The following is a 10817-nucleotide window of genomic DNA, read 5'->3' as shown; positions in this document are numbered from 1 at the left end:
GAGAACAAAGTTAAATCAAAGTTTTCTGATAAAAAGTGTATACTTTTAGTAACATTTAATAAAATGTTAATGTATACTTTTAGTAACATTTTAATAAAAAAAATAGCAAATACCAATGAACATAAATGTTATACATTGTCATCTTTGAGATTATTATTAAATAAAGCTTACTCAGTTTAAAAGGCCTGTCTATGAAGAGTTTAAATTGTAGTTCTGTATTACACAAATTTTCAAGTTTTTTTCGCATTTTATATCCTTCAGTTTAAGTTGTTATCCCCCCCCCTGATAGGTCGGAGGGGGATATTGGAATCGCGATCGTCCGTCCCTCTGTGTGTCCGTCCCGTTTTGGTCCGGATCATAACTTTGCCATTTATCACTAATCAAATTTCACTCATCCTGCAACAAAGGCTTCCTACTATTAGACGATGTGTCTCGCCGTAAATTAAGATTGCTACCCCCAAGATCAATGTCAAACTTATAGGCCAAATGTCTATATATGACAATATGATAGTGTTTCGCGTCCAGAGCATTACTTCCTCATTTATCAAGCAAATTTCTTTTAACTTTGCAAAAGTGATCCCCATCATAAGACGATATGTCGCGCTTTACCAACCAGGGTCCCAACCTCCAAGGTCAAGGTCACTCTTATAGGTCAAATATCTATTTATGACAATATGATACAGTTTTTGGTGTCCGAAGCATAACTTTGTCATTTATCAAGTAAATTGTAATTAACTTGGCTCAAATGTTCCCCATTATTTGATGATGAGTGGCACATAACAACCATGTCCCATTCTTCAAGGTCAAGATCACACTAATAGGTCAAATGTCAATATATGACTATATGATATAATGTTTTGTGTCCGAAACATAACATCTTCATTTATCAAGCAAATTTCATTTAACTTGACACAAATGTTCCCCATCATTTGCCTATTTGTCGCGCTTAACACCCAGGGCCGGTATTCATAAAGCACCTAAGGTGAAAATTACCTAAGGTTACAAATATTTTCCTTAGTTTTATGCGTTTTTTCCCTTAACTTTGCGAAATTCCCTAAGTTTGTATTCATAAAAATCTTAACCTTAGGAAAATCCTTAGGACTGTTATTTTTCCCTTAAAAGTTAAGGTTCGTACATAGCTGCCTTAACTTCTCGACTAAATCCTTAAATATGGCGACAAAACAGACGATATTTTCATTTTACAACAATTTCTGCGTTTAATTTTCATAAAAAGGTATGTATTTTTTACTTTTGTTGTTCGGTGTTTAAGACTACTGTTATATCACTCACAATCGGTATTTACGCATACCGGAACTTCATAACAAATATGGCGGATCAAAATATACGCCAACTTATTTGATCAAATGTCTGTGTTTGTTTGGTTCAAACGATGTCTGGGTGTATGATAACGTGAACCATTCTTTTGTTTGTGAAATAAGTCATCAAAAGATTCGGTTTGCTTTTCGTACATCCGGACTGTTCACCATTTAAAATCGAACTAGAAGTTGACGTCGAAGAATGAGATAATTTTTAATTTTGTGTTTGGGCAGCGTTGGAACTGGATTAATAAAAATCATTATCCAGTGGAAATCCCATCTGTCCGATATATTGACCCATGGTCCTGGGAGCATGAATCTTACTTGTGTCAACCTTGATGATTAGTGTCAACTGGCCAGCCTTTATTATTATATTAGTTTCATCAAACAGGTACTGTTTATCTATATTAATCTATGTTTAGTTTTACATGACAACATCTGCTGAATTGTAAACCATTTTATTGCAGAATGCCAAGAAGAAACTTCCGTGAACGTGTAGATGTTTTAGATAAATTAAATAACACTGAATTAATTGAAAGATACAGATTTGACAGAGATGGAATTTTATTTTTAAACCAGCAGCTTGAGCATATTATATCTCCCACAACTCAAAGAAACCACAGTCTCAACAGCATTGAAAAAATATTATTAACACTGCGCTATATTGCCTCATCAAGCATACAACTTAATGACGGTGACATCCATGCCGTAAGTCAACCAACAGTCTCTCGGTCGATTACTGCAGTAATCGATGCCCTGACACTGCCTGAAATTGTGAGGCAATATATTTGTCTGCCCACAACTTTATGGGATGTCAGACAACAGAAAACGGACTTTTTTAATGTTGCTGGCTTTCCCAACGTTATTGGGGTTGTAGATGGAACACATATCCAGATACAGGCACCAACAGTTGATGAACCACAATATGTCAATAGAATGGGGTACCACTCCATTAACACACAGGTAAACTGTATATGCCATGCTCCTAGAAAGACTGCTTTCATATAAACAGTGTATATTATAGTATAATATAATACATTACATTGTGCGTGTTTTCTACTTTAGTCAGTCCACACATTGGCTGCATTACATGAGGGCCACTTATTATATATATCACATCTATTTGTCATTGTAGCTTGATTGGTCATTGTTGGATGGGTAAGTATTAACTTGCATGTACCTCGGGTACTCACTTAAGTATACGTACATGTACCTCGGGTTCAGTAAATATACTTAAACGTACCCAGTCAATATTATACTGTACCCGAGTTGTATTTCCGCCCAAAACAGATGTAGTAAAACGTGCTATCGATTACAGTTAAACGATATTCAATTGTTCATCTTAAGCAAAATTCTATTTAAAAAAACTGCATCAACATGCCTTTTGAGTATTAGTTCCGATAATATAGAGGCCATTAAACAGAAAGTTGACATAAATGACAACACAATTAATTAAAAAAATAGTCGACAACCACCGATTTAGCGTTAAAATTCCCGGGTACATTTTAGTATATTTACAATACCGGGGTACTATGTTAGTTTACTTAAGAGTACCCGGGTACATGTGAGAAGTACCCAAGCCGACAATGACCAAAAGAGCGTCATTGTATGTAGTTGCTTATAAAAAAATATTTACATAGACGTGCATACATGAACTACAGTAACATACTTGCATATCACTTGGACTTCAATATTGATATGTATTTTTTGTGAATGTTGAGCTTAAAAAAATACAAACATATTTTAATTTGTTAGAAAAATCATTCATCGCTGGTGTAGTTTAAATTCTCAACTAAAAAATATAATTTATAGGTGTTTGGGTCATATAAAAATAATTTATTGAAAGGTTTAACTCCTCAAACTTCAATTTGTCCATTATTTATTAACGCCCTGCCAATAGTAATAACTGATATACATATTTAATTCGAAAATTATTTTTCAATGACAATTGACTTTGTGTACATTTATACACATTACTGTTTCTTTTGACAGATCATTTTTGATGCTAGCTACCATATTAGAGATATTGTTCCAAGATGGCCAGGTTCGGTTCATGATGCCCGAATCCTTCGTAACAGTGGAGTGTACCAGTTCATGGAGGACAACGTTGAGCAAGAAAGACACCAATACTTGCTGGGGGATTCGGGCTACCCCTGTAAACGCTGGCTTTTGACCCCATTTTTACGGCCTGATGGTGAACATCAACTTAACTTCAACATGTATGAACCAAATTACAAATTTTTGGATAACATGGCTATAAAAATATATCTGTTGGTCGATAAAGATATTCGAAAATATTGCATACAATGCACATGACTAACTTTTAACCCAGTAGTACTTATTGGTAATATAAACTTTATGTTATTTCTTGTTATAATTCAGTGCTCATAAACGAACCAGGTCTGTGGTGGAGAGAGGGATAGGGCAGCTGAAACGAAGATGGGGTGTGCTTCATGGGGAGATAAGAATGCAGCCACTCAAAGCATGCAAGTATGTTCAGTTTGGAAACGGTCAGATCCATGGTGTTTTTAACAACTAACTGTGCCACCAACTTTAAACACCCTTTATTGTATGAAGTTAAAATGCACAGTAAATTGATCTCAAATAGTTAATTATAAGCATGTCATTTCATGATTTTTAAAGAATTACATGTTTTACAGCACCCATTGGACAAAAAAGTAGAAGCTGCTTGTTTAAATAGAACACTTTCATCAAATTTGACAAATTTACTTTGCTCTTTCTCTATGCATACACACCAGATTCTGAACTGAACTACAGTTATTATTATCAAAAGTAGTAGCATAAGTATTATTTGCATTAGATTTTAACAAATACAAGTACTATAAGTTACACAGTACAATAATTCAGAAAAACTTCTCTGTATTCAACAATAACCTAGTAATCCCTTTGTATGCATGTATTTTTAAACCAAAATATCACCACATGTTGATTTAGAAACAAAATGTGTCACTGTGTTACCATATGTTCATGTTTCAAATATATAAATTGTTAAAATAGTCAACATTAACATGAAATGAATTAGAACAATATATACCCTGACAAATTGTGTAAAATACTGGCTCCAATAACTAAAAATTTAAATTAAATTTCAGGATCATTTTGTGTTGTGGTGTATTGCACAATATCTGCAAAACTAGGAACATTCAAATGGATGAAGTGAACATTGAAGAACTGCCAGACCAACCAGAACATTATGCTGGGCTTGAAGATGGTCTTCACTACAGGAATGTTATTGCAAACACATTTTTCTAAACTGTTGCTTTTATACCTCTAGTATGCCAGTATATATATATATATATATATATATATATATATATATATATATATATATATATATATATATATATATATTACAAATACTAAACATGCATCTGTAAGTTTATATAAAGGTATGTATTGGAGAAACACAAAAACTTAACTTGTATATGGAAATGATAATCATTTTCATATACAAGTTTTTGTGTTTCTCCAATACATACTTTTATATAAACTTACAGATGCATGTTTAGTATGTGTAATATAAATATACTGGCATACTAGAGGCATAAAAGCAACAGTTTAGAAAAATGTGTTTGCAATAAAACACAAAAAACTTGTAAATGGAAATGATTATCATTTCCATATAAAAGTGTTTGTGTTTCTCCAATACATAATTAATCATCATTGATATATATTAACAATAAATTGTTGATGCAATAATAAATGTTACTGTTCATACATATACTCTAGTGTGAATAGTGTGGTAAATATACATGAAAACAAAGGTTTAACTTCTTTCAACAAAGCAAACTTGCATACTTAATTTAAATAATTATTTTAGCATTTGTGACATTTCAAACTTACTGCCTACAATTAGTCCAAAAATCATAAAAAAACATAAAGTTGATGAAGTTCATGAACAGGAATAAAACAAATAATAGAATTATATTATGTGTATTTTATCAAAAATTAAATTATAATTTTGTTATGAAGATAAAGTACAGTTATTTTTAAGAATAACTAACCTTAAATATAACTATACTTTATCTTCATAACAAAATAATAATGTAATTTTTGATAAAATACACATAATATAATTATATTATTTGCTTTATTCTTCGCCAAGTCGCGCCAACTGGGCCTTGTACAGTCTAATTTGTAGTTCCATCTTTCTCTTCTTCAGAACATTCAGTTCGTTCAGACTACAATGACTGCAACTAAAAGGATACATTGTATTTTAAATATGGTATTTTAATTATTTAATTTTAATTTCATTCTCAAAAATAAAGTTCATATTTTTAAATGGCTTCTTTTTTGTTATAATGAAACATTGTAAATATTGATAGCACTACATGTTCAATCATTCATATTTTGCACATGCATATGCTATCTAGATCAATGTGTAGAATAATTTATTATATTTTAAAATACATTCATTTAAATCAATAACTTCTATAAAAGAGACATGGTTCCGAGATGGCTGGGTTCAGTGCATGACGCACGAGTCCTCCGAAATGTAAATAATGTATATGGGTTTTACCTCAGTGACCTATTTAATGTGTCAACATGATATTAAAGGGACTTCTTTATAAAAAAGGGTGTCTAATTCTTTTATTTTGTCTGATTTTGTTTAAAAATAATGTATGTTGTGTCTCATTTAGTTGAGGAGACATTGTAAAACTGTTTATAATGTTAGACACTATCTTATATTCAGTATATTACAATACTTTAACCTATTGAAAATATAAAGACAATTTACAGGTAATAAGTTGTGTAACTTAGAAAGTATTATACCATGTGGTAGCTGGTTTGACTGCAGAAACAGCATGTTCCCCATTTGTATCGAGTCTGTAAAAGTCAATTGGCTTTTTTTTAATTAGTTTGTGATATTCAATAAGTTTTTGAGTTTGTGATATTCAATAAGTGTTTGAAACACACTGAACGAAAATTTAAATAAATTTAAGTTGTATTCTCATTAATACATGTATATCCAGTCCAAGAGTATACCTTCTTTTCACAGCTCTGTTGTCACATTGTTGTGGCGGTGCAGGTGATGGTGGTTCAACTGTTGTTGCTTGACTGTAATATATATTTTGTTTGCCAATGACCATTCTATATGCTTGCATTTTCTTTTAAACAATGCTAAGTACAAAATTAGATAGAATTATGAATATATTGTACTTATTGATTGTATGCAACAAATACAAAATATATTTTAAAATGGAACAACAAAAGAGTAATTGTAATTTTGGTGTTTTATATTTGTGCAATCACAATTTGAATTTCTTTTACGGTTCTAATTATTGATCATTACTAGTAGTTGAAATAGAAAGCCAAGCTTTTGGAATGGGGCATTATTGTAAGTTTGTGTTTTAATACTTGTATTTTGTTGTTAAGATACTTTTGCAATATTGGTTGTGTTCATGCTATTGGCCTTTTATTGCATTTTACTCCATAGTTAGCGATATTTTTAAATTATAAAAGATTGTCAAAGTACCTTATGTGTGTTTAAAAGAATAGATTTATGCCAGTTTTGTGTTTTGTGTATTGGTTTGTACCTGAATGGTGTAAAAGGTTGTAATACATTCCATAACAATGAATATTAAATTACCTTGTGTCTGTCAACTGGATAAAGGTTCTATCCAGGGTGAATGGGGCAACGCCTTGCACAGCCGCACTCTCCTTTCCAACAACTGCCATGACGGACTCAGTTATAATATCATATTTTGACTGGAAGGGAGCACTTCCTGTAATGTGTCAATATAAATGTAGGTTATGTACAGGCAGGAAAATTAAGTTCTAATCTATTATTGCTGCTTTGAGAGAAGCTTTTTGGACTTGCATTTACATTCTGAACTTCCATTTTCACATTGACATCATATACAGGTAATTTATTGCAATTTTTAATTTTTGAAAGCATTTTAAAATGTCATGTGGGGTGTATAGTATAAATATAAGTTTTTATTAAAGAATAAATAATATTAATGGTGTTACTACAAACATATTGGGGAAAAAAAATTAAGTTTCACCAGTCAAACTTAGCAGGCGCTGGTGATCATTATATATCCCCCTGTGCTTGGAGACATTGTTTTCCCATTTTTTTTCAAGCTGGTCTGCTGTGCGATGTGGACCAGTGGTATTTGCAGAGAACATTTCTGCAATTTCAGCCCACATCTCATTCTTGGTTACCCTGGAAATCTCTGCATAAACAATATAAAATGCTATAGCCAAGTAAAATGCCACATGACTTTTTGAGAGTACATAAATGTGCTCATGTATTTTTAGCTCGGCTGTTTTCGGAGAAAATCCAATGTATTGTCATAACCAGCTTGCTGTATCGTGTCGTCCGCGTCGTGCTAAAACCTTAAAATTTTGTTAAACATTTGAACATTGGTTCTAAAATGAAAGTGCTTCCATCTACAACATTGAAACTTCATATGTAGCTGCACCTTGATGATTTCTACACGCCACATCCATATTTGGGTCACTAGGTCAAAGGTCACATGTCACTGTGACCTCTTAAAAAAAAATTCTGACAATCTTTCATTTATTCAAAACTGCACTTGCAGCCGAACGTTGGCATCTGTTATGCGGTTCTCTTGTTATGTTAACATGACAACATTTTCAGTAATGAAGTAACAAATAGTATTTCACCTTGTAATTGACATCCACATTTGAAAATACAACTTGCATGGATGTAATACGTATTTGTGTTGGAACATGTATTCATTTTATAGTTGAACTTTTTTTTTTAATATTTAGCAAATTCTTTTTAACAGAATAAGGCAATGAAACAATAATTACCATTTTAATTTAATTCTAAAACATTTTCAAATATATTTAAGAATATACCTAAATATTTGTTTCCCAATATGTATATATGAACAAAGGAGAATTATGATTAAAACAAATCATTAACATGTTTAAATAGTTTAGTTATAAAAAATGTATTTATATAAAATATAGTATTTATAAATTACTCACTGCTGGTAAACCTATGGATATTGTACTTGTGACGCGAAAGGCCCGTGTCTTTATATTCCTCGCCCATAAGCTGAGAAAGGAGAGAGTTTGCTTGCATAGAAAAATTAGGCGATCTCTGCTTTGCCATCTCAGCCATGATTATCGTCTGCGTTTACTTCCGGGTTTTTCCAATTGTGTACATGCTTATTGTTGTTGAAAACAAGGTCGACGAGAAAAGTATGTTATCGATACAGAAATAATGTGGCAACTGTTTCGATACATACCGAATCCGTAAACCTCACATATATATCCTTTTTGTATCAATTACCCACCATTAACACTAGTAAAACCCGTTCAATTTGATTACAACGTATTCCGCTAAACAATTGTCTGCCATTTTGCGACCTAATTATAGATTCGGTGAAGCGGTTACTAAAATAGTACGAATCGTCGCACAGACGAAATCGGATAATTTTGCCTTAGTTTTTAAGTTGAAATCTTACCTAAGTATTAACCTAAGGTTCTTTATGAATACGAAAGTTAAGGAAATCCTTACCTTAGGAAAATAGTTTGATAACTAAGGAAATTTCTTCCTTAAACCTTAGGTGCTTTATGAATACCGGCCCAGGTTCCTACCTCCAATTTCAAGGTCACACTTATATGTCAACTGTCCATATATGACAATATGATATAGTGTTTCGTGTCCGGGGCATTACTTCGTCATTTATCAAGCGAATTTCATTTAGCTTGGCACAAATGTCCCCCATAATTAAACGATGTGTCACGCTCAACACCCAGGTCATAACCTCCAAGACAAAGGTCACACTTATAGGTCAAATGTCTATATATGACAATATGATACAATTTTTTTGTGTCCAAAGCATAACTTCGTCATTTATTAAGCGAATTTTAATTAACGTGACACATATGTTACCCATCATTTGACGATGAGTAACGCTTAACACCTAGGTCCGTACCTCCAAGGTCAAGGTCACACTTATAGGTCAAATGTCTATATATGAAAATATGATACAAGCTTTTGTGTCCTGAGCCTAACTTCGTCATTTATCAAGCAAATTTCATTTAACTTGGCACAAATGTTTCCCATCATTAGATTATATGTTGCTTTTAACACCCAGGTCCTTACCTCCAAGATCAAGGTCACTCTTATAGGTAAAATGTCCATATATGATTATATGGTACAATGTTTCGTGTCCGGAGCATAACTTTGTCATTTATTAAGCGCATTTCATTTAACTTGGTACTAATGTTCCCCATCATTAGACGATGTGTCGCGTTAAACACCCAGGTACCTACCTAACATGTCAAGGTCACACTTATAGGTCAAATCCCCATATATGATACAGTTTCATGTCTCATTCGTGTCTGGAGAATAACTTCGTCATCTTTCAAGTGAATTTCATTTAACTCGGCACAAAGGTTCATCATCATTGTCCAATGTGTCATGCTTAACAGCCAGGTCCCTACCCACAAGGTCAAGGTCACACTAAGATTTATAGGTTAAATCACTATTTATGGTACAATGTTTCATGTCCTGCCTGCGTCCGTAGCACAATTTCGTCCGCGAAGTTCTTGTTTTTTTGTTGTTTTTTTCTTCTTATTTTCTTACCTTTTTGATAACATTGATTTCACATTGATTGCTTTGCTGTGATATGACAAAAAGTCTGTCTTATTTTATATAAATAATTTCTAAAATAAACAGTGTCATTATTAATTTTATTTGCCCTTGCTTGACTGAATCATGTTAATGTGTTTTAGCCCTACTTTTCGACGCATGTTGAGTAATTGTTGTCAGACCATTGTAGTTGAGGACATCAGTCTTGTTTAAGTGTGTGACTGGTGTCCATTTTTCAACAACTATCAAATGTTTTCACCTCTAACTTTGAACACTTGCAGCCAGTTGTGTAAACTTTGATAAAAGTTATCATTGGTTATCTTTTTCAATATCTCTGGTGTTTGGATAATTTAATTTAGATTCCAATTGTATAAAAAGATTCACGAGACCATCACATGCTTTGGATATTGTTTTGTTGTTGTTAAAGTTAACTAAGGTCTTAACCAATTTGGACAAATTTAAGCAGTGGGCAAAGATAACCGGCGGATAATATATCCAAGTTTTATACAATGGGCTGTTGTTAACTATCAAAAGGAGAACACCAACTTGCAAGACAGATAATCTAAAAATTATTTTGGCAGAATTATACTCCATGTTCAACGTATATTTGATCACTTAGATTTTTATTTTATAATAATAATCTAGCACTGTTCTGAGAAAAGTCGAGTGTGTGGATGTCGAACGGTTCTTGTTTAAATATCATCTTGATTACCATCAAACAAATTCAACTAATACAGCCACCTATGACTTACCTTTGCACTTTCACATACTCTGTGTAGTTGTACCTTAACAAATAGTTAGTTTTACATAACTATTGATGTATTTATCCATGTTTACTGGTGTGTTTGAGGTATGTTACTCAAAGGTCAAGGTCACATGTAGACTACTGCATAATGAAAATT

At 32.5% G+C, this 10817-nt stretch overlaps 2 protein-coding genes across 3 annotated transcripts; one reads left to right on the top strand and one right to left on the bottom strand.

The window, feature by feature from the left end:
* The first annotated feature begins 969 nt into the window (after nt 1-969).
* LOC127874853 (putative nuclease HARBI1) lies at nt 970-4641 on the top strand. 2 transcript variants are annotated; one of them, XM_052419512.1, is made up of 4 exons: nt 1795-2279; nt 3309-3535; nt 3699-3806; nt 4430-4641. In XM_052419512.1, exons 1-4 carry the CDS (start codon nt 2253-2255, stop codon nt 4587-4589), a joined length of 522 nt encoding a protein of 173 aa, XP_052275472.1. In that variant the 5' UTR covers nt 1795-2252; the 3' UTR covers nt 4590-4641. The 2 variants fall into 2 exon arrangements, 1 of the variants encoding a protein (XP_052275472.1); XR_008047133.1 differs by lacking the exons at nt 1795-2279; nt 3309-3535 and adding an exon at nt 970-1234.
* Nucleotides 4642-5339: 698 nt separating this feature from the next.
* Nucleotides 5340-8824, bottom strand: LOC127864748 (uncharacterized). The gene is made up of 6 exons (XM_052404655.1): nt 8301-8824; nt 7346-7516; nt 6928-7063; nt 6324-6395; nt 6111-6164; nt 5340-5533 (listed from the first exon to the last, which is right to left on the bottom strand). The coding sequence occupies exons 1-6, from the start codon at nt 8434-8436 to the stop codon at nt 5428-5430; spliced, it is 675 nt and encodes a 224-aa protein (XP_052260615.1). The 5' UTR covers nt 8437-8824; the 3' UTR covers nt 5340-5427.
* Nucleotides 8825-10817: the final 1993 nt, after the last annotated feature.

This window comes from Dreissena polymorpha, chromosome 1 (assembly GCF_020536995.1).
Source record: "Dreissena polymorpha isolate Duluth1 chromosome 1, UMN_Dpol_1.0, whole genome shotgun sequence".
Lineage (NCBI taxonomy): Eukaryota > Metazoa > Mollusca > Bivalvia > Myida > Dreissenidae > Dreissena > Dreissena polymorpha.
This window is presented reverse-complemented; position numbering and strand designations above follow the sequence as displayed.

Excerpts from the sequence above, each read along its gene's own strand:
- LOC127874853 (XM_052419512.1), top strand. The coding sequence starts at position 2,253 with ATGGGGTACCACTCCATTAACACACAG. Across the intron at positions 2,280-3,308 it reads ACCACTCCATTAACACACAG|ATCATTTTTGATGCTAGCTA; the intron begins GTAAACTGTATA and ends TTCTTTTGACAG. Across the intron at positions 3,536-3,698 it reads CATCAACTTAACTTCAACAT|TGCTCATAAACGAACCAGGT; the intron begins GTATGAACCAAA and ends GTTATAATTCAG.
- LOC127864748 (XM_052404655.1), bottom strand. The coding sequence starts at position 8,436 with ATGGCTGAGATGGCAAAGCAGAGATCGCCTAATTTTTCTATGCAAGCA. Across the intron at positions 7,517-8,300 it reads TATCCATAGGTTTACCAGCA|AGATTTCCAGGGTAACCAAG; the intron begins GTGAGTAATTTA and ends TTGTTTATGCAG. Across the intron at positions 6,165-6,323 it reads AACAGAGCTGTGAAAAGAAG|ACTCGATACAAATGGGGAAC; the intron begins GTATACTCTTGG and ends TGACTTTTACAG.